This window comes from Podarcis bocagei (assembly GCF_964188305.1).
Source record: "Podarcis bocagei genome assembly, chromosome: 16".
In the NCBI taxonomy this organism is placed as follows: Eukaryota; Metazoa; Chordata; class Lepidosauria; order Squamata; family Lacertidae; genus Podarcis; species Podarcis bocagei.
Window position 1 is genome coordinate 5,339,907 of NC_138142.1, and position 23,588 is coordinate 5,363,494.

Below are 23,588 nucleotides of genomic sequence, written 5' to 3' on the forward strand. Positions count from 1 at the left end.
AATTTATACATTTTAGACAGAATTTTTACGTCATTATTCAATATTTCCAATTGATATTTTGATTCCTTGTCGGTAAAACCTTTCTAATACATCTTTTTTAAACATTTCATTAATCTGAAAATAATGCAACCAATCATTTAAATATTCTTTTACTTCAACATATGGTTTCAGTTTCCATTTACTTCCTTCTTTCATTATTAAACTCCCACATGTTATCCACCTCCCCCTCATATTGATCTTCTTCACACTCATCACCTCCAATGGAGACAACCAATGTGGAACCTTTGGGGTGTGTCTTTGGGGCTGTCACAACGAACTCCTGAACTTCAGAATTCACCCCTGCACCACTGGTCAAGAGAATAAGAAAGGGTCTGTATGGTGTTTGGGTGAGATATAAGAATTTTTTGGAAAGAAAAACATTGTTATGCAGTCAAATGCACCTTGGAAGATGGCGGATAATACCATCTATCCAGCTTGCACGAGGTAATTTGAGGCTGATTATGGGGAGTAAATCAGTCTCCCTCATCTTCCCAGGGAAGGGTAAGAGGCTGTTTTTGCCCACGGTTGGCATAAATCACCCCCGAGTTCGGAAGAAGGAGGGGGTGCGAGGCACTGGGCACACAACCCTCATGCGGGTCTCAGAACTCCTCCGAAGCTGCTTCCAGGAGCGAAACTAGTTGCGTTACTTAAAAGGGGGGAAAATGGAGAAGTAAACGCACATGCTTCAAGAGAGGTCAGGAGTGTTTTTATCTGCTAATAATTTTTACCACTGAGATGAAGAAGATTGGGACGGAAGGAACAGGAGGATTACACCAAAGAATTGCAGACATGATGGTATGTGGAACGGGTGGAATGGAACGGAAAGGGGGGGGAGACTTTTTTTTCCAATGTGATTACCTAACAACCCTCCCCCTTAGAAGATCCGTCACAACAACTAATTTGCAAGCGGGACTAAAAATGAACTGTGTGGGGGAAAATAATATGAATTAAAGGTTTTACTCTGTGAAAGATTTGGAAAGAAGAAAGACTCTCTCTGTGACGCAGCAAGAAATGATATTCGACATGGAAAGGCAGACCTTTGTTGCAAGATATTTGGTCTTAGGGACGGCGAGCCAGAGATCTCCTATCAGGTTGGGATCATAAATTTGAAAGGGCAACCCCTCCTGGAAAAGACTAATTTACGATGCAGCAGGTCTGGAAAGTTAACGAGCAGACATTTAGGCTGTATTTCATCGGAATGAACAAGATGGCGATTGCCTGCTCGAACGCCTGGACTATTGGATTTATGAGAGTGATTCGCGAGAAAGCAATACAAAGTCCACACAGAAATATAAATTAGACTGTTTCTTTCAATCCACTTGCGGAGATAACTTGGAGGTGAATGAAAAGGAAAATGAGTAACGACAAGGATTGAGAAGAGGAGACTGGAAATATCATTGTAAACAGGAAAGCAGCAGAAATATTAGATGATTGGACTCCTGCCGATCAAGAAGCATGGGTATCCCCCACAAAAAAATATAATTTGGAAAACATTTGGATTTTATGATGTGTATTGTTATAATTTGGATTAATTGGTATGATATGTTTAATTTGGTAAATGGAAACTTAATAAAAATAATTTTTTTAAGAAAAAAAGAAAAACATTGTTATGGCTATCCCTCATCAAAGCAAATGCCCTAAAGAAAATTAATAAGAAAAGGAAATGGGGCACTTATACAGATATATTGACTTCTGCTGATGCTTGTTTTAAACTTAAAAAATTAGAAGATATCAAGAACCAAGTACAAGACTGTGAGTAGGCCTAATGAGACCCAACAGGACCTGCTGCTGCTGCAGAAAGATCCAGTGGGGCCTGCCGCTGGTAGTCCTGCCAAGGCTCGGCCGCTCAAGATGGCGGGGAGCTCCCAGTATATTTGGGGTAGGGGCTGAGGTGTCCTCAAAGTCATCAAGTTGGCACCTATGTTTCTGTGATATTAAGGGTTGTGTGTGCTATATATAAATCAGGAGGTGAAGTTTTTCATGAACATTGTCACCTGCAATACTTGAAGGTCAAGATACAGCTAAAAGAAGAGAACATGGGGCACAGAAGAAGAAAAAGATGGTAATCCTACTAGGTGATGGTGTGTAAATATGCGCCTCATTCCAAAAAGGAAGGAACACATATGTTCAGCGATGATGACCTAGATAAAGGCATGGGATTAAATTTCCGTTGTGTGCTCAAGATCACATAGCACAGAGTGTTAACTTCTTAAAACCACCTTGCACTCATGGTGTCAAAAGGGTGTGATTGTGCAACTAGGTTGATCTAGGAGGAGGAGGTCCTTCGAAAATCCCTGTCCTGTGCTGCTCAGAACATTAAATATAATTACCCAGGCAGGCCCATTATGTGGCCCATGAAAGCAGCAAAATAACCAGACTGTACAATGGTGATGGGATAAAATCAGGACAAAATTTTGTTGGCAGCAGCAGGCAGGGCAAGGGTTGGCATGGCATTGGGTCCCAGGATCAGTTCATCATTCCACAAGCCCCGTGTTGATGGAATGGATCCACTGGGTTTGGATCACTCCAAATGGGAGTCGGCCAGTGTTGAACTTTGCCGTGGTTCAGGCCAAGCAAACAAGGTCTCCCTTGGGGACCAGGGTGCAGGTTCCAACCAGGCAGATACCGAAACCATGCTTGGGTTTGTCATGGTCAATCCGCCCCTCAGGACCCTTAGGGGGGAACCCTCTATACTATGTTGATGCTGACCAATGCCATTTCCATCCTCATGCAAACAATGTTCTTCCGCGTATCAACGGAAAGGCATAATTTCACTGAGGGAAAGAAAAAAGAAAAAAAAGCCAATCATCTTTGGAGAAAAGAAAATCCCCAGTACATTTCTGAGCACAATTCAAAGTGTTGGTGCTGACCGTGAAAGTCCTAAATGGCCTCGGCCCAGTAGACCTGAAGGAGCGTCTCCAGACCCATCGTTCTGCCCGGACACTGAGGTCCAGCGCCGAGGGCCTTCTGGCGGTTCCCTCCCTACGAGAAGTGAGGTTACAGGGAACCAGGCAGAGGGCCTTTTCGGTGGTGGTGCCCACCCTGTGGAACGCCCTCCCTTCAGATGTCAAAGAGAAAAATAACTACCAAACTTTTAGAAGAGATCTGAGGGCAGCCCTGTTTAGGGAAGCTTTTAATGTTTTACATGTTATTGTATTTTAGTATTTTGTTGGAAGCCGCCCAAAGTGCCTGGGGAAACCCAGCCAGATGGGCGGGGTATAAATTATTATTATTATTATTATTATTATTATTATTATTATTATTATTATTATCTTTCTGGCCCTGTCAACCAGTGACCCAAAATTGCCCAGTGAAGGCTCTAACCTGAGGGTGGGCAGGCGGGAAGCTCAGAAAGCTCCAGGGGAAACAGCCTTATATAGGCCGGCTCTCCCCTCTGCAGCAAAGGCTTATGGGACAGCTTTTCCCCAGTAGCCCATCACACAGAGATGATACTAGGGAAAACCTTGCCCAGTATTTTGCTGCACTCTATGGGCCACAACGCTTCTGAGCACAGAGCGGGGTTTATGGATACTTTGAATTGTGCGTGCAAATGTCCTGGCAGCCAGTAAAATAGCTTGAATGGCAGAGCCACATTCTTCAGATCATTGGCACTGGGCAACAGCCTGGCCGCAGCATCCCAGCCTAGAAGAAGTTTCCCAATACTTTTCATGGATACGTTCATGGATGAGTCCAAACCTAGTGTTCAAATTATAAGCATTTCATTGTGATGGGATTCACATAGGATATTTGCCTTGTTAAGTGAGAAACAGTTTGTGTGTGTTGATCAGCTCTGCCTGAGTGTTTCTGGGCCCAGTTAGATATTGTTGATATGATTAAAGTAAAGAGTGGCAGACAGCAGATGAGAGAAAAGAGCAGGTTTCTCTCTTTCTTCCTGATTGTCAGCTGCTTGCTGAAGTTTGCTTCATAATTAGAATCCTGGCTGACAAGTTTAATTGGGCTTTCTGCTGTGAAAATTACAGCCTATTGCAGAGCCTTGTCTTGGTTTGCTGCCCATTTGGGACTTGGCACAAGGTGGAAAGCACAGCGTCCAGGTAAACACAGGTCACAGTTAATACCACGTAAAAGTCAAAGCGCTGTTTACAATGCAGCACAGAAAACTGTATAGCAAATGCTATTTTAAGGTTAGTTGTAATACTGAATAATCAGGAATAATGATGATCTGTGTAAATTGCACCTGTATGTAGCATATGCGATGGCTGTAAGGGCTCTCCGTCAATTATCTCTAATTGCAGGGTCTTGACACAGTGTTTGCTGTTGGGAGAAGCCCCTGGAGAGTTCGCTCCAAATGACAAGAACAGCATTCAGTTATACAGGTTTACACTAGTGCACATACCAAGGCAGAACTGAACTTTAGAGGGCTGATTTAACGCAGATCAGAAAGTTTTATGAAGGATTGCCAAAGCAGTTCACTGTTTCTTGCAATCCAGCTAGGCCACTCCTATTTATGTGCCAAAGTCCAAAGTCATGCGCCATGAAATGTTTAGTTCTGTCCCTTTAATGCGTCAGGTCAAGAGTGAGGAAAACACAGCCCCAGGGTCCATGGCTGTATCTGTTGCTAGTTGTACTCAGAGTAAACCCAGTCACATAAATGAGCAGGATTATGTTGAGTGCACTAATTTCAGTGGGGCTAAGCAGACCTACTAGCATTAGATACCTGGCTAAAATATATACTTGAGTTCTGATCATGCCTCTTCCTTGTCTGAATGGACAATAGAGAGGGGTGCTTGTAGGAACTGCCCTACTTTACAAAGGTAGAAGTCACATCCACGGTTCCACTCACTTATCCCTCTGGCTTGTCCACCATTGGAGGGTTGTGTGATGAGCCCTGCAGAAAGGACCCTCTGGGACACTCCAAACCACCACCATGCCACTGAGCCCCCACTCCGGCCCACCATCACCCCTCTGCTACCTTTACTTTTGCCCATGGCATAACAATTTTCCACCTTCCCATTTCGACTCTCTGGCATAATCTAGCAATTCTAAAATATAGATGTGCTTTTACTCTTGCAAGATTGAATGTCATGCCTTTGGCTGGACTTGAGGGATGATTCCAACAGATTCCACACGAAAAATGCTTATGTCCCTGTGGAGATGGCAGTACTGAATCGGTGGCTTGCACTCTGTATAAAGACTTGAGGAATGAGGTTATCACCCCTCTTTTATTGTCCATTCTGGGTCGCCCAGCCATTACCACTGTATCCTATCTCTTGGCAGATCAAGACGAGCAGGTGACAGCAAAGGCTGCAAGGTTTTTAGCTGGGGCAATTAGAATAATATCCACTATTTGACTATTGATTCAAAACCCTAAAATGTATTTTATATAATTGACTTTTTATTTCTATTCTTTGCATGTTGTATTGTTGTTTTATTGCTATGGCCGATGGCTGACGCAAATAAAGATTCATTCATTCATTCATTCAACTTTGCTGGCTGGGCTTTCTCCCTACCTCCTCCTGGCATAAGAAGCCAGGGCGGCTTCTGTCAATCAGTGATGTCTTGTTCAAATCAGGACAATTGGTGTGTGCGTGACAGGATTCAGCTTGGATGGGCAGGCTTAGTTGGAGCAGGCGGAGCGCATTGTAGGAAGTTAGTTTGGAGATGGTGGGGGAGCTCTCCTTCCCACCCCAACATCAGCTGACTTGCAGGGAGTTTCATTGTACTTGGTCACGTCATGCTCCCCTCTTCCTACTGAGAACTGGCTGCCATGGCCAAACGCTGCAGAAAGTAAGATTAAACTCTGCCTGCATTAGCTGATGTGCAAGGCATTCAATCTGCTTGGTTTTAGGGTGCCAGTGAGTCCCCTGGGAACTGGCTGGCTCCTCCAAATACTGCAGGAAGCATCACACACACACACACACACACACTGCACCAGCTGATGTGCAAGGCGTTCAATCTGCTTGGTTCAGATGTGCCAGTGAGTTTCCAGTGAGAACGAGATGATGCACCCGAACCCTACAGAAAGGAAGAATGAAGTGCACACCAGCGGATGGCGGGGGAGTGTTTGTTTGTTTGTTTGTTTGCTTGCTTGCTTGTTTGCTTGTTTGTCTGTTATTTGATTTACATACTGACTTTTATCCAAATATCCCATGGCAGTGTACAACATTAAGAACACATTTTATGGTGCATCAGTAATAAAAACATAATAAAAAGAGTAACAACAGGCAGTATAATAATACAATAATAACAGCCCCCCTCTGCACAGCTTTAACAAGAAATCGATTATTTAATGGGCAAAGGCCTGATAAAGAGGAATATTTTTGCCTGGTGCCTAAAGACATGTAATGATGGTGCCAAATTCAGTTGACTCCATCTCATGTTGGCCTTGTACTCACATAAAGAATGAGCCATGGCATCATTTTTGATGATTTAATTCAACAACCAATTTTATTCTATAAAATTACCGTATTTTTCGCCCTATAGGATGCACTTTTTCCCCTCCAAAAATGAAGGGGAAATCTGTGTGCGTCCTATGGGGTGAATGCAGGCTTTCGCTGAAGCTTGGAGAGTTAGAGGGGTCAGTGCACACCGACCCCTCTCACTCTCCAGGCTTCAGGAAGCTATCAGCAAGCCTGAGGAGCCCACGGGAGTTCCCGCAGGGCTCCCTAGGCTGTGGATAGCAGCCTGCTGCCTGGAGCGCAGGGCGCGCTGAAGCAGAGCGCCCCACGCTTCGGGCAGATATCCTTTTCTCCTCTAAAAACTACGATAGGTGCGTTTTTAAAAGCCCGGGCTTCCCCCGCGGCTGGGGGGGGGGGAATAAAAAAAATTCTTTATTTCCCCCCAAAAAAACTAGGGGGAATAAAAAAAAATCTTTATTTCCCCCCCCCCAAAAAAAACTAGGTGCGTCCTTTAGGGCGAAAAATACAGTAAAACATCTGTTATGTGAACTAATTCCCAACAGTGCCTGATCCTATAGGAGCATCATACCTATGCCTCAGATTTTGGGCAAGCTGAGGGGCAAAAACAAAATTAACTAGATTGACTTTGCCAAGAGAATTATTATCATCTCTTCCCAGCACAGAGGTTTTGAGACACTGAGTGGATGAATGGGTCAGATTATGAGAAATATTCAGAGGTGCTTTTGTTTTATTTTTATTTTTTAAATGAGGGTATGGATTCTGTCCATCTTAAATGCCCCCCCCCCCATCTTGAGTTACTATAGGTAAATGTATTTATCTTCTCATACTGGGAAATAAGGCCATCTTCTTATTCACGAAGCTGATTGCATGTTTACGGAGATGTAAGAAGATCCAGATTATTATCAACTGAATGAAGCAACCTCTTTCCAAGGGTTTGTTTTTGACTGACAAAGCTGAGCAGACATGTCTGCCCACTAAAATGAAATAGCACTCAACTCAAGAGCTCAATCACACTTAGAGGCTGATTTTGTCTCTCCAACTCTTACATCACAGAATGCATGCCAAATTTCTGCCTTCAGTAAACAGATGCCAAACGAAATAAAGACATGTAATGATGGTGCCAGGTGAGCCTCTCTGGGAAGAGTATTCCGCAGTAGGGGAGCCACCACAGTTAAGGCCCATACTTGAAAAAGTAAGAGAGCCATTGGCAACTGGACTGAATTACCGAGGGCCCAAATACGTATTTTCGGTGACCTCCGAAAATCAGCCTGTTCCTTGTTCCCAGATGTGTACACAGAAGTCAAATTCTGAGTGTAAGCTACTTGGGCTAGACTTTTTCAAATTGCTAATGATGCATGCGGCAGAATGATAGGACTGGGGTACCTTGGTTTAAGAACAGCTTAGTACTGTGGTACCTTGTTTGCCAAACTTAATCTGTTCCGGAAGTCCATTCGACTCCCAGAACCGTTCAAAAACCAAAGCGCGGCTTCCAATTGGCTGCAGGAGCTGCAGGAGCTTCCTGCACTCAGTCGTGGAAGCCATGTCAGACGTTGGACTTCCAAAGAACGTTCGAAAACCAGAACACTTGCTTCCAGCTGAGCATTTGGGAGTCAAAACGTACAAATTCCAAGGCATTCGAGAACCAAGATACCACTGTAATGTATAAGTTTTTTTTAATAAAAAAAAAGGCTTGGGGCATGCTGGTTTTTATTTTTCCCAGACATGTACACAGAAGTCCATTACTTGGGCTAGGCTCTGTTCCTAATTGCTAGGTTTGCATGCTGCAGAATGATAGTACAGTGGTACTTTGGTTTAAGAACAGCTTAGTTTATGAACAACTTGGATTAAGAACACTGCAAACCCGGAAGTAGGTGTTTTGGTTTGTGAACTTTGTCTTGGAGGCACAACATGTTCCGCTTCCTGTTGAGTGTGTTCCATTTGTAAATTGAGTCTCCCGCTGTATGGGAAAGCAAGCCTTGGTTTAAGAACGCTTTGGTTTAAGAACGGACTTCCAGAATGGATTAAGTTTGTAAACCAAGGTACCACTGTACTGCATAAGTTAAAAAAAAAAAAGCTCAACAACTTTTGGGGTGTCCTAGTTTTTACTTTTAGAAATATGGCACCCCTAATATCAATTTGTTATTGATAGCAATATGGGGGCAAACAGTACTGGGAAGGGATGTGATGAAGGAGATGAACCCATCTTCAGGGTGGGGGACAAGATGGGACGGGACTGCATCTCACGTACTCTCGGACTTGACTCTACGTTTAAACCCAGACCTACATTTTCTGCCAACTAAGAATGATCTCTGGGAAAACTTAACTCTTGCTCAGGACTAAGCAATGCTGCCTACTTATTATCTCTCAAGGAAGACAATAATAGTTGTACAATTCAGGGGGGGAGGCTTTAGCAATTTGGTCAGGCATGCTGCAACTACAAATACGAAGAACACACTGAGGAATTATTTCCATCATTGTCAAAATTGCTGGCTTCCATCCTCTTACCTAGTAGATATACACATTCTGTTTGGATTAAAAAACAATAGCATCTTTTAAAAGGCATAACAACTTGCTAATGTTCAAAGCTATATCTAGGCACAGCCAGGGTTCTGCCAGTCTTTTGTGTAATCATTCTTCTTTTACATGTTTGGATATGATTCCATCCAGTCATCAATTTCAAGGAACATTCTTTTTGTGAAATGTGAAATTCCTTGACTAGGCATGGTTTAGCACATGGTTTAGCACATGGTTTAACTGAAACACTGCCTCACCACAATGTACCTTATGTTCTCTTGGGTAACTGTCATGGGTATAATTATTTTCTTTGCAAACCAAGGAATGTTGAGATTCTATAACTAAACTGCTACAGATGGTGATTTTTAAAAAGAAGTAATAATGTTATTATTTCTATCCCAGCAACCTCCAGCCATCGCAGGGAATAATGTGTGAAGAAAAAGAAAATTTGCTGCCTGGGGCTACTGACAGTTGAAGAACCATTTTTAACTAAAAGACCAAAGCCGTAGTGCATAGATTACCTAACAGCCCCCTATTCAAAGGATACCTTAGCCAAACTGATAACATCCGCATATAAGGCTGTAGTGGAAACATGGGAATCTACATTGGGAGGGGAAGATTTCTGAGCAGGATCCTGCTGGTGCTGTTTCTGCTATTACTTCTGCTTCACACTATATGTAAGGCACATTCTATTAACTGCAGCATTTATGATGACCCTCTTCCTATTGCTCACGAATTTTACCAGCCAGGAGACCTTGTAATTGGAGAGATGGTTTCCCAAGTCATATACTTGTCTAATAAACAGTCTTTCAGGGAACAGCCTTCACAGATACTGATTGATGAACCTGTGTAAGGCATTATTTATTCCCCTTCTTACTGAGTCTAAAATAGTCAGACCGCAATGGTTAAAAATGCATCATTAAGCAGTACTGTGATTTATATTTTGATGTAGTTCTTTATGGAAACCCAGTAAAATTGTAAGGGTGGGGTTAAGCATTATTCAGTATTATGGAAGAGGTATGAGGTACTCAACCTCGGCATGACAAGATGAGGGGCAAGGGTGGATATGGGTAGACAGAGAGACAGAGACAGGAAGCCCCCAATTTACACGAGGGTCACGTTCCGGAAATCACGCCAAAAGCCAACGTTGTGTATGGCCAAAACAAATTGGGTTCAATGGCAGATGGGATTCCCAAAGTCTTTTTCCCCAGACACCCAACCCCTTTGGATTCAATTCTTTTTCTTTTGTCAGGCATGTAAAGCTGAATACAGATTGTGGGCTTACTGTATCTGTTTGTCTTATTACTGTAACTGTTTGTACACTAAATTTTCCTTTGCAATGCCCACTGAAATAAACAGTTCTGTGCTTCTTTCTGTTATTTAGTAAGTAAGAATTTCACATGGTCGATCATGCCTTGTCGCTGCCCCGCTATTTCTGTTCTGTCCACACTTCATTCCTTCTCAACCTTGAGGGATGTGAATGCATGTACATGTGTACCTTCAAGCTCTTTCTCTGTGGAACACAATTCCTGCTCTTTTCTGTCTCTCCTAACTCTTGCAGTGCATCACTTTCTCCCCATGCATTTCCCTCAGATTGCTCCACTTCTGCCCTCTGAGTGCTCCATTTTCTGTTCAATTGCTCAGTTGAAGATCAGAGCCTGGAAATGTATTCAGAGCAAAGAGCTTTCCTCTTCGCATTCCATTATTCAATTATATGTACTTCTGGGAGGCATAACCACTCACAACATCTCATAGTGAAGTAAGCAGTCAGCAAGGGATGTGATCAGAGGCTCTGTGTCCTCAGGTGATGTTCTCTATGACTTTCTTGCACCTATGGGCACTGTGTTGGCATGGCCACACCTATTGACTTTCAACTACTAGTTTTTATTGGTACAAGAGTAACTCTGTGAATTGCAGGGAGCATTTCTTCCTCTTCTCCCTCTTCTTCTTCATTTCAGTCCATTGTGTTGTAATTTTATTACAGCTCCGTGCCAAAGAACTACCAGCACATCCTGGCCTTAGCATTTGCTGTCAAAGAAATCAATGAGAATCTCAAAGTCTTATCCAACATCTCTCTAGGGTTTCGCGTCCTCAACAGCTACTACACTGCAAGGATGACCTACAAGGCCACGCTCAACCTGCTTTCCACACAGCATAGATTTGTCCCCAACTTCAAATGTCACAAATGGAACAATCTGATAGCTCTCACTGGAGGATGCATCTCTGAAATCTCTGCCAATATGGCCACCATTTCAGCAACCCACAAGATTCCACAGGTAAATCGGGAGCATGGGTTTATGGGTCATACTATCTTGATTTGATAAACTTGTGACAAGGTTCCTGCAAAGTTTTATTGAAGAGGGCAGTTTGGATAGGAATTAACCAAGCAGTGCCGAGAGCCAATTGTACAGAAAACTCAAGTATCTGTAAATTGAAGTGGAATGGAATGATTATGCCTAGGACATAAAGGATTTGAGTTTTTATGTTTTCTTTTTTCCCATTTTTTACTAGACCTAATACACAACTGAAAACACATAATGTAAGGAATGGCTGGCTGAACGGTGTAACTTTAGTCCAGAGAGGAAGAGACTAAGGAAGTTAATGTAGTACTTTAAATGGCTGTTTAAATGGCTGTAATGGCTGTTACATAGAAGAAGGGAAATACTTGTTCTCTGCTGCTCTATAAGGCTGGACTACATATTTTAAAAACATTAGGAGAAGCATTAAGAAATTATCAATAATGAAGCAGATTACTGGGTATTTTTCCACATTACTTGAAGTTTTCTTCTTTAAGAACCTATGCAGACATTTATTGGGAAAGCTATGTCTCTGTGAAATCTATAGTTTTGCAGTCTCTCATAATCCATAAAAAAGCCCCTCATACACTCTATTTTAGCTCACATATGGATCCTTTTTGGCGATACAGGATGCAAACAAGCTATTCCCATTTTTATACCAGATGGTCCCAAATGAAGCCAAACAGCACATAGGAATTGTGCAATTACTTCAGCATTTCAGATGGACATGGATTGTACTTTGTGCTGTGGATGATGACAAAGGGGACCAGTTTCTACAGACAATTTTACCACTACTCGTTGAGCATGGCATCTGCTATGATTTCATAGTAAGATTAGAAAAATGGAATTATCTGGATGAGATGATACGCTTGGCTTACCAGCACTGGGAAAGTTATGCAATTGCGTTTGAGACAAAAGCTAATGTATCTGTGGTTTACGGGGAACCTCCATCCTTTCTGTTTTTGAGAGTATTATCCTTTATAGCACCTGTAATGGGCTGGCCACCTCTGGGTAAAGTCTGGGTTGCTACATCTCACTGGGATTTTGCATCAGTGTCTATTCAGAAAGACTGGGAAATACAGATGTTCCATGGTACTCTATCCTTCACAGTCCACTCAAGTCAGCCATTAGGGTTCCAGAAGTTCATTCAGACGGTAAGACCCTTCTGGCACAAAGAGGATGTTTTCATCCAGGACGTCTGGGAACAGGCTTTCACCTGCTCCCTGAAAGCATCTAATGGACAGGAGGCGGAGGCTGAGCAGAAAGAACCCTGCACTTTGGAGGAGAAACTGGAGAACCTCCCTGGGGTTTTGTATGAAAAACACATGACTGGTCACAGCTACAATGTCTACAAAGCTGTCTATGCTGTGGCACATGCTTTGAACTCCATATACAAATCCAGCTCCAAACATAGCAGATTGGCAAGAGGAGAGAAATTTGCCTTTCTGAATGTGCAACCATGGCAGGTAAAGACAACTCTGAACTTCTTTGCTGTGCCTTCAGCTGCCACTGATCTCCTGGCTTTTCACCTCACCAGTCCCAATGAGCTCCAGCCAAGTCTGGTGGCAAGAGCCACAGATATTAGCCTGCCTGACCTGGTGCACATTTACTCAGAGTCAACATCACTGTCATGCTAGCTTGCTAAATATCTGCAATAGGAACCCAACTACCGATCTGGTTTGCTAGACATTTTCAATCAATGTATCCCCTCTATAGACTGTTCTTTATGTAATTAATTTCATGTTAATAATAATAATAATAATAATAGACAAGTGGAAATACTCCATCACCATATATACTGCTTTAAGAACAGTTATTCATGCCATTAATTCCATGTAAATATTTCAAATTCCAGGTCCATCCCTTTCTGAAGAGCCTTGTATTCAACATCAGCACTGGAGATATGGTGCACTTTGATGAACATGGAGAACTGGTTGCAGGTTTTGATGTTACCAATTGGATCACTTTCCCCAATGGCTCACTGACTAGATTGAAAGTTGGACGACTGGAGCCTCAGGTTCCAGCAGGCAAAGAGTTAACCATCAATGATGAGCAAATTGTGTGGCATCCAAGTTTTAATCAGGTGAATTATAACTGCAAACTCTTGACTATATGAAAGGGGAATGTTCCCTTCTGGGTAGCTCACTATTCCATAAGTTCTTGGGGTGCCTTATTGTAAATTTAATGCTTTATGATCCTTGACCTCATAAATTGATCTCAAACCTTAAATTAAAGCAAGGAATCCTTTTTGCCATCTCTGCCATTTAATTTCTTTGTGGAAAAATGTTGTCACATAAGCCTGTTAACAAAGCATTGGAAAGTAAAATATTTTATTTTGCTAAAATGTCACAGAATATCACGTAATGATTTCTGGAAGGAAAAAAGATGGCCTTGCTTTTATCTTCAAGATATCTTTATCTTATTTCTACAACTTCATATTTTGGGGGGTTTGGAGATCGCATTGTCTTTCCTATGATCTGCTTTAAGGCTGAGTCTTAGACTGATCAAACCTAGAGATAGGGGTGGGAATTGCTAACAAACGGGTCACTGTGGAGCTGAGCCAACTGGTTCATCCTCAGTCTCTCTGCCCCTCACATGAGTCTAATCACATGGAGGTGAAGGACTGAAAAGGGCTAATCTGTTGTTGCTCATCTATGATTTTGCACAGGCGCTGCCCCTTTCTGTGTGCAATGACAACTGCAACCCTGGCTTCAGTAGAAAAAAGAAGGAAGGAGAGAAGTTTTGCTGCTATGATTGTGCTCCGTGTCCAGAAGGAATGATCTCTAGTCAGAAAGGTGGGAGGCAGGAATTCCCATGACCTAATTTATGCGATATATAGATACAGATAGATAGAGATAGAGATGATAGATAGATAGATAGATAGATAGATAGATAGATAGATAGATAGATAGATAGATAGATGATAGATAGATGATAGATAGATAGATGATAGATAGATAGATAGATAGATAGATAGATAGATAGATGATAGATAGATAGATAGATAGATAGATAGATAGATGATAGATAGATAGATAGATAGATAGATAGATAGATAGATAGATGATAGATAGATGATAGATAGATAGATAGATAGATAGATAGATAGATAGATAGATGATGATATAGATAGATAGATAGATAGATAGATAATAGATAAATAGATGATAGATAGATAGATAGATAGATAGATAGATAGATAGATAGACAGATAGATAGGTGCCTCGCAAGACGAAATTAATTCGTTCCGCAAGTTTTTTCTTCTTGCGAGTTTTTCGTCTTGCGAAGCACAGTATCCCATAGGAATGCATTGAAAATCAATCAATGCGTTCCTATGGAAACCGCCTTCAGACCAGGTCCGGGGACAGTCTGTCCCCCGACCTCTTCTGAAGGCTGGGGGGGGGGGACAAGGGCTTTTCTTCCCACCGCCAGCCTTCAGAAGGCTGTTCTGAAGGCTGGCGGTGGGAAGAAAAGCCCTTCTCCCCACCTCCCGCCCCGCAAGCTCCAGGGACAGGAGCGCTTTGCTGCCGACCACCAGCATTTTAGAAGCCCCCGCTGTCCTGGGGCGATTTTAAAATGCTGGCGGGCGACAGCGAAGCCTCCGCTGTCCCGGGAAGGCAGGCGGGGGGGGAGCATTCTTTACAATAAAAATATCAGCAAATTATTACCTTGTTTCGTGCATTCCTTTATAGTTCCAAATAGTTATATTTTAAGTTTAAAATACTTGTGGTCAATTTACTCTTGCCCTAAAATAAACATAGTGGTACCTTAAACTTTAGTCCTTTCAAAATTATAACTTAATTTCCCATATCATCAAATCTTATTGCTGAAGCTAGATTTTCCAAATCATGCAAGTTTTTAACATTTGTATAACTTATAAAATTTTTGTAAATAGTCCTTAAATTTTTTCCAGTCCTCCTCCACAAATAATGTCCAATTGTTCTTTTTTCAATATATGAAAGATCCTTCTTCTTTTTTCCGGAGAATTCCCGCCATTTATGTTCCAGCTAAGAAGCTGCAGAGACATCCTGGATCAATCTATAAGTCCTATAGAGATGTGTCTTCCTTTTCGTCCAGACCCGGAGATGGCCCAGGTGTTGATTCAGGCGGAGGTGGTGGCCAAGCTGCTGCTACTCCCTTCCGAAGGTCCTCCCCGTAGTCGTTCAGGAACTTTTGTTGGTCCTCTGCTGTTCTAATTTTAACTTTCTTTCCTTTGAGATTAAAAGATAGTCCTTGGGGGAACTCCCACCTATAGGAAATTGAGTTGTTTCTCAGTAGTCTTGCTAGATCTGTATATGTAGCTCTTAAATCCAAAAGTTGTTTCGGTATGTCTCTGTAGATTTCTGCTTTTTTACCCTGGATCACCAGTGGTTTTTTGAAATGTAGGCCTAATATTTTGTCTCTTTCTTGCCTAGATCTCAAAATGATCAGGCAATCTCTAGATCTGTCCTTCCTCACCACTCTTCCCAGTCTAAAAGCGGTGACAATTTTAAAGTCCTTATCTTCTTCTATGCCCCAGAACTTTGATAATTCTGATGTCAAAAAACCAATCAAATCTTCTTGTTCAAGTTCTGGTATTGCTCTTAATCTAAGATTATTTTCCCGATTTTTCAATTCCACCATAGACAGATAGGCCTGCTGTTCATTAATTTGCCTGCACAATGGCCTTACTTCCCTTCTTACTTCCTCGGCCTTCTTATTAGCTTGTTCTGCTTTTTGATTTGCTTCTTCAGCCAGTTTGCGATTTTCTGCAGTTGTTGTTTGGAGGTTCCCAATTACTTGTGTATTTTGGGAGACTTGCTCAGTCAGTTTATTGATAGTGGTTGTAACTTGATCAAATTTTGTATTTAAAGCTGCCAGCTGTTCCAGAATTTGTTTAGAAATTGGATCAGTCCCTCCTGAAGCCATATCCTCTGGAGCTGGCTCTTGAGCTGGCTGAACAACTTCTCCTTCTTGCAGTGTTAAAATAGTAGGAACAGATGATCTACGTGGCTGAACAGTCAACGTTGTTTGTAGCAGTTGCTGTACAGATTGTTTTGCTTTCGTCTTGGCCGCCCTTGTTTTCCCTGTGCCACTCATTCCACAGCTGTCTATGCGTCAAGGTCAAATTGTAAATCCCATGGGAAAGACAGTCCAAAATATAAACAACCACCCAGAAGATAGTCCAAATAATATGCAGTTCCCAGAGACTTATTAATCCCAAATCCACTAGAGGGAGCTCCCCTGTAATTCAGAGGAAGGAAGAAACTTTTTCCACCATTAAACAGCAATCCAAAAAAAAAAAAAAGAATTAAAGAGGCACCTTCAATGTCCCTTTAAATTTGCAGAGCTTTCCCCAAGTAAAACAAGGTTTCAGTAATGATGCAAGTAGCAATTTCTTATTTGTATCCAACAATGTTCAACAGTAGCACTTCCACCTTTAGATACAGTTTCCGCAATTTGACAGTTCTTTTATCCTGGCAGCCCAGCGATTTGGTTTTTCAACTTTTATAATCCGCTAAATAGAGGAGAGGTTCCAGTTCAAATCAAATCCATTTACACAAAGCTGGTCCTTTTCCCTTCTAAATAAATAAGTTCAAATTTTGCACGATTAAAGCAACTTCCTTTTGTAATCCTTTTCAAAGCGCTTCCCGCTTGTCAGAGTCTTTGCTTTGATCTTTAAGCAGAATCGGAAGGCGGACTTCCTGTTTTCGTCTCCCGTTTTCAGCTGAATTTAAAAAATTTAGTCCCAAAAGATTCTTATAATCCTTACTCACGAGTATGGAGTTTTAGAGCCTGATGTTCCAGGAAGAAAGGACAGCGCTCATCAGCAGCAGCCGCGCGGCTTCGCTTCCGCAGAAAGAGCGATGAACTCACAGCACCGCTCCCCCTTTCACGTTCCGGAGCCCCTTACAGGGTTCCTTCACCGTTTCTGGGGTCGCTCCTGGTGCCTGCCGAGTCCCACGGCCACGAGCTCACTCTGCCCGTGGTTTTTCTTGATGGGTCGTCGCTGTGCCGCAGCGCATGACCCTTTTCCGCGGAGCCCCTCTTCAGAGACCGAAGAGGACCGCCATTGCTGTTTCGCGCCGCCTCCGGAAGTCCTCGGGCTTTTATAGGATTTTTAAAGGATTTTAAAACAACAACAACAACAACAACAACAGCAGCAACCTCCCTACTTGCCATACGTTCAGGTTTCTCCAGGCATTTTGACTATTCAGCAACAATCTGCCTGGACGCCATTTGGCAGCCCAATTCCCAGATGTGTCAGGGGAAACCCGGACGTATGGCAGTCCTACATTAGACCAGTCACAATTTTGCTGCCTACACAACTCATGGGACATTGTGAGGATAAAGTGGAGGGAACGAAGTATGCCACTTGTAGTTCCTTGGATATAAATGTAATAACTCAATGTAGATGGATGGATGAATGAATGAATGAATGAATGAATGAATGAATGAATGATTAGACTCCTATTTGAGATGGGAAAATGAGTAAAGTGCCCCTCGGTTGCCAGCAATTTCCCAAGCAATGAGGAGGTCCTCTCTTGGTTCCAGCTAACTCTAAAGCCAGGGTGAGAAACCTTTTGAATCCTCAGGGCCTCATCCTGTTCTGTGCAACCTTCTAGGAGTACCGTATTTTTCACCCTATAGGACGCACTTTTTCCCCTCCAAAAATGAAGGGGAAATGTGTGTGCGTCCTATGGGGCGAATGCAGGCTTTCGCTGAAGCCTGGAGAGCAAGAGGGATCAGTGTGCACCGACCCCGCTCACTCTCCAGGCTTCAGGAAGCTCTGCGCAAGCCTCGGAAGCCCGTGGGAGTTCCCCTCGGGCTCCCTAGGCTTGCAGATAGCAGCCTGTATCTCGAAGCCTGGGGCGCGCTGCACAGCGCACCCCGGGCTTCGGTTCCCCGACCTGGTCTGGAGGCTGGCGGCGAGGAGAAGCCCGCTTCTCCCTGCCGCCAGCCCCACAAGCTTGGGGGACAGCGGGGAGGCGCAGCGCACCCAGGCTTAGCTTCGCGCAGCTCTCCGCAAGCCGTGGGAGCCCGGCACCGGGCTCCCGCAGCTTGCGGAGAGCTGCCTGTTCTGGGGGCTGGGGTCGGGGAAAGCTCGGGCTTCCCCTGCCCCAGCCCCATGCCTGGGGTGGAAATAAATTTTCCCCCCTTTATTTCCCCCCCGAAAAAAACTAGGTGCGCCCTATGCGCCGGTGCGTCCTATAGGGCGAAAAATACGGTAGTTGGTGGGTCCTGAGGCAGAAGTGGAGGTAGCAACTAAGGTGAGTTTGAACTTATACCGTGGGCTACTTTCTATACAAACTTTCTATGAGAGTCACTTCTCCTGGATTTTGTCAATGAACTGCAAGGACACAAAAATTTGTTGTTGTTGTTGTTGTTTAGTCGTTTAGTCGTGTCCGACTCTTCGTGACCCCATGGACCAGAGCACGCCAGGCACTTCTGTCCTCCACTGCCTCCCGCAGTTTGATCAAACTCATGCTGGTAGCTTCAAGAACACCATCCAACCATCTCATTCTCTGTCGTCCCCTTCTCCTTGTGCCCTCCATCTTTCCCAACATCAGGGTCTTTTCCAGGGAGTCTTCTCTTCTCATGAGGTGGCCAAAGTATTGGAGCCTCAGCTTCACGATCTGTCCTTCCAGTGAGCGCTCAGGGCTGATTTCCTTCAGAATGGAGAGGTTTGATCTTCTTGCAGTCCATGGGACTCTCAAGAGTCTCCTCCAGCACCATAATTCAAAAGCATCAATTCTTCGGCGATCAGCCTTCTTTATGGTCCAGCTCTCACTTCCATACATCACTACTGGGAAAACCATGGCTTTTACTATACGGACCTTTGTTGGCAAGGTGATGTCTCTGCTTTTTAAGATGTTGTCTAGGTTTGCCATCGCCTTTCTCCCAAGGAGCAGGCGTCTTTTAATTTCGTGACTGCTGTCACCATCTGCAGTGATCATGGAGCCCAAGAAAGTAAAATCTCTCACTGCCTCCATTTCTTCCCCTTCTATTTGCCAGGAGGTGATGGGACCAGTGGCCATGATCTTGGTTTTTTTGATGTTGAGCTTCAGACCATATTTTGCGCTCTCCTCTTTCACCCTCATTAAAAGGTTCTTTAATTCCTCTTCACTTTCTGCCATCAAGGTTGTGTCATCTGCATATCTGAGGTTGTTGATATTTCTTCCGGCAATCTTAATTCCGGCTTGGGATTCATCCAGCCCAGCCTTTCGCATGATGAATTCTGCATATAAGTTAAATAAGCAGGGAGACAATATACAGCCTTGCCGTACTCCTTTCCCAATTTGGAACCAATCAGTTGTTCCATATCCAGTTCTAACTGTAGCTTCTTGTCCCACATAGAGATTTCTCAGGAGACAGATGAGGTGATCAGGCACTCCCATTTCTTTAAGAGCTTGCCATAGTTTGCTGTGGTCAACACAGTCAAAGGCTTTTGCATAGTCAATGAAGCAGAAGTAGATGTCTTTCTGGAACTCTCTAGCTTTCTCCATAATCCAGCGCATGTTTGCAATTTGGTCTCTGGTTCCTCTGCCTCTTCTAAATCCAGCTTGCACTTCTGGGAGTTCTCGGTCCACATACTGCTTGAGCCTTCCTTGTAGAATTTTAAGCATAACCTTGCTAGCATGTGAAATGAGTGAAATTGTGCGGTAGTTGGAGCATTCTTTGGCACTGCCTTTCTTTGGGATTGGGATGTAGACTGATCTTCTCCAATCCTCTGGCCACTGCTGAGTTTTCCAAACTTGCTGGCATATTGAGTGTAGCACTTTAACAGCATCATCTTTTAAAATTTTATTTTTTTTTTTATAAAATTTTTTATTGCGTTTCTTTCCATAGGTTAACAGATTTGTTTACATAGCAACATGCAAGAAACATTTTTTTTTATATATATGAAGACAAATAAGAGAAAGAAGAAAAAGTTAAGTAACTTTCACGACGTCCTTCCACAGTTCGCTTTCTTTTTGGACCTCCTCACATCCTCTCAACATTGCATTCATTATTCTAGCCAGTTCAGCAATTTGTTATCTTGTTTCACATCTTATTGTACCTTTGAATTTATTATGTTACCAATTTCGAAAGTTTGTAATTTGGTTTTATCACTCTTAATAAACATAATATTTTGTTTCTAATTTATCTCGTTTTTTCATCAATACTTACTTTATCATTTACTTAAATAAATTGCAGAAGCATAACGTTTCTTAATCGTGCACAATCTTAACATTCAAACAACTTATAGTATTTTTGCAAATAGTCCTTAAATTTTTTCCAGTCCTCCTCCATTGTTTCTTCGCTCAGATCTCGGATTCTGCCAGTCATTTCTGCCAACTCCATATAGTCCATCAGCTGCGTCTGCCAGTCCTCCAGTGTGGGTAAATCTGGTGTCTTCCAGAACTTTGCAATAAGAATCCTTGCTGCTGTGGTTGCATACATAAACAAGGTTCTGTCCTTCTTTGGCACCTTCCGGTCCACCATGCCCAGGAGAAAGGCCTCTGGTTTCTTAGGAAAGGTATATTTAAATACCTTTTTCAACTCATTATATATCATTTCCCAGAAGGCCTTTACTTTCGGGCAGGTCCACCAGAGGTGAAAGAATGTCCCTTCTGCCTCCTTACATTTCCAACACTTATTATCAGACAGATGATATATTTTAGCCAACTTGACTGGGGTCATGTACCACCGGTATACCATTTTCATAATGTTCTCTTTCAAGGCACTACATGCCGTGAATTTCATACCGGTGTTCCATAACCTTTCCCAGTCCTCAGACATAATATTGTGTCCTACATCCTGTGCCCATTTTATCATAGCAGATTTAACTGTCTCATCCTGTGTATTCCATTTAAGCAGCAAGTCATACATTCTCATCTTTTAAAATTTTAAACAGTTCAGCTGGAATACCATCACTTCCACTGGCCTTGTTATTTGCAGTGCTTTCTAAGGCCCATTTGACTTCACTCTCCAGGATGTCTGGCTCAAGGTCAGCAACCACACTACCTGGGTTGTACGAGCCATCCATATCTTTCTGGTATAATTCCTCTGTGTATTCTTGCCACCTCTTCTTGATGTCTTCTGCTTCAGTTAGGTCTTTACCACTTTTGTCCTTTATTATGGTAATCTTTGTACGGAATGTTCCTTTCATATTTCCGATTTTCTTGAACAGATCTCTGGTTCTTCCCATTCTGTTGCTTTCCTCTATTTCTTTGCATTGCTCGTTTAAGAAGGCCTTCTTGTCTCTCCTTGCTATTCTTTGGAAATCTGCATTCAATTTCCTGTATCTTTCACTATCTCCCTCGCATTTTGCTTGCCTTCGCTCCCCCGTTATTTGTAAGGCCTCGTTGGACAGCCACTTTGCTTTCTTGCATTTCTTTTTCATTGGGATGGTTTTAGTTGCTGCCTCCTGTATAATGTTGCGAGCCTCCACCCATAGTTCTTCAGGCACTCTGTCCAGCAAATCTAAATCCTTAAACCTGTTCCTCACTTCCACTGTGTATTCATAAGGGATTTGGTTTAGATTGTATCTTACCTGTCCAGTGGTTTTTCCTGCTTTCTTCAGTTTAAGCTTGAATTTTGCTATAAGAAGCTGATGATCTGAGCCACAGTCAGCTCCAGGTCTTGTTTTTGCCGACTGTATAGAGCTTCTCCATCTTTGGCTGCAGAGAATATAATCAATCTGATTTCGATGTTGCCCATCTGGGGATGTCCATGTGTAGAGTCGTCTCTTGTGTTGTTGGAAAAGCGTGTTTGTGATGACCAGCTTGTTCTCTTGACAGAACTCTATTAGCCTTTGCCCTGCTTCGTTTTGATCTCCAAGGCCAAACTTGCCAGTTGTTCCTTTTATCTCTTGATTCCCTACTTTAGCATTCCAATCCCCTATAATGAGCAGAACATCCTTCTTTGGTGTCACTTCTATAAGGTCTTGTAAGTCTTCATAGAATTGGTCAATTTCAGTTTCTTCACTGGATCACTGCCTTGCCGTGGCGAAGGGGCTTGAAGAACTCAGAGAAGCTATGAACTATGCCGAGCAGGGCACCCAAGACACAAAAATAGACATCCTCAAACGTTCTTGTGGCTGATTGCTTTTGATTGGCATTACCTAGTGTAAAGGAGTGCTTAAATAGCTGTTTGTGTTTAGATAGATGCTGGTCGACATTCTGAAATACTTAAGCACTTCTTTCCTTTTTCAGACATAGACGCTTGCGTCAATTGTCCAGAGGACCAGTATCCCAACATGGATCAAACTCAGTGTGTTCCCAGGATTGTGAGCTTCCTCTCTTACAAAGAAAATCTGGGGATCATCTTAGTGGCGTTAGCTATTTCTCTCTCTCTCATCACAACTTTAGTACTTGGCATTTTCCTGAAGCACAAGGATACTCCCATAGTCAAAGCCAACAACCGGACCCTCACCTACATCCTTCTCATCTCCCTCCTCCTTTGCTTCCTGTGCTCCTTGCTTTTCATTGGACAGCCTGGAAGGGTGATCTGTCTTCTCCGACAAATGGCTTTTGGCCTTGTTTTCTCTTTGGCCATTTCCACTGTATTGGCAAAGACCGTCACTGTGGTTGTGGCATTTATGGCCACCAAACCAGGATCCAGCATAAGGAAATGGGTGGGGAAAGGCCTGACCAATTCGATTGTCTTCTTCTGCTGCTTCATCCAAGCTGCCATTTGTGCTCTTTGGTTAAGTACTTCTCCACCATTTCCAGATAAGGACACACATTCAGTGATTGGGGAAATCATACTTGAATGTAACGAGGGTTCAGCTTCCATGTTTTACTCTGTCTTGGGCTACATGGGCTCCCTGGCCACCGCCAGCTTCATAGTAGCTTTCTTTTCCAGGAAACTCCCTGACAGTTTCAATGAAGCCAAATTTATCACTTTCAGCATGTTGGTGTTTTGCAGTGTGTGGTTGTCCTTTGTTCCAACCTACTTGAGCACCAAAGGGAAATACATGGTGGCTGTGGAGATCTTCTCCATCTTGGCCTCCAGTGCTGGATTACTGGGTTGCATCTTTTCCCCCAAATGCTACATCATTGTGCTTAGGCCTGAGCTGAACAGCAGGGAACAAATGATAAGGAAGAAAAAATAAATTAAAATACAGATTAATCTCTTTATTTGACTCTTACTCGTATTTCATCAGATATGACAGTAAGAGAAATGCCATTGGAATTGCGGTATGAGTGTTTGATGCATTCCCTCCCCAAATTCAGTTGACCCCGTCTCATGTTGGCCTTGTACTCACATAAAGAATGAGGCATGACTTCGTTTTTGAGGATTTATTTCAACAGCCAATTTTATTGTATAAAACTAAAACATCTGTTATGTGAACTAATTCCCAACCATTCCTGATCCTATATGAGCATAAAACCTA

At 42.9% G+C, this 23,588-nt stretch overlaps 1 protein-coding gene across 1 annotated transcript; it reads left to right on the forward strand.

Annotated features, from left to right (window-relative positions):
- Window positions 1–448: 448 nt before the first annotated feature.
- On the forward strand, window positions 449–23,306 carry LOC308575574 (vomeronasal type-2 receptor 26-like; the record flags this gene model as incomplete). Its single annotated transcript, XM_081174326.1, has 6 exons — window positions 449–483; window positions 10,915–11,206; window positions 11,827–12,693; window positions 13,083–13,310; window positions 13,896–14,022; window positions 22,405–23,306. The coding sequence occupies 6 exons, from the start codon at window positions 449–451 to the stop codon at window positions 23,304–23,306; spliced, it is 2,451 nt and encodes an 816-aa protein (XP_081030452.1).
- Window positions 23,307–23,588: the final 282 nt, after the last annotated feature.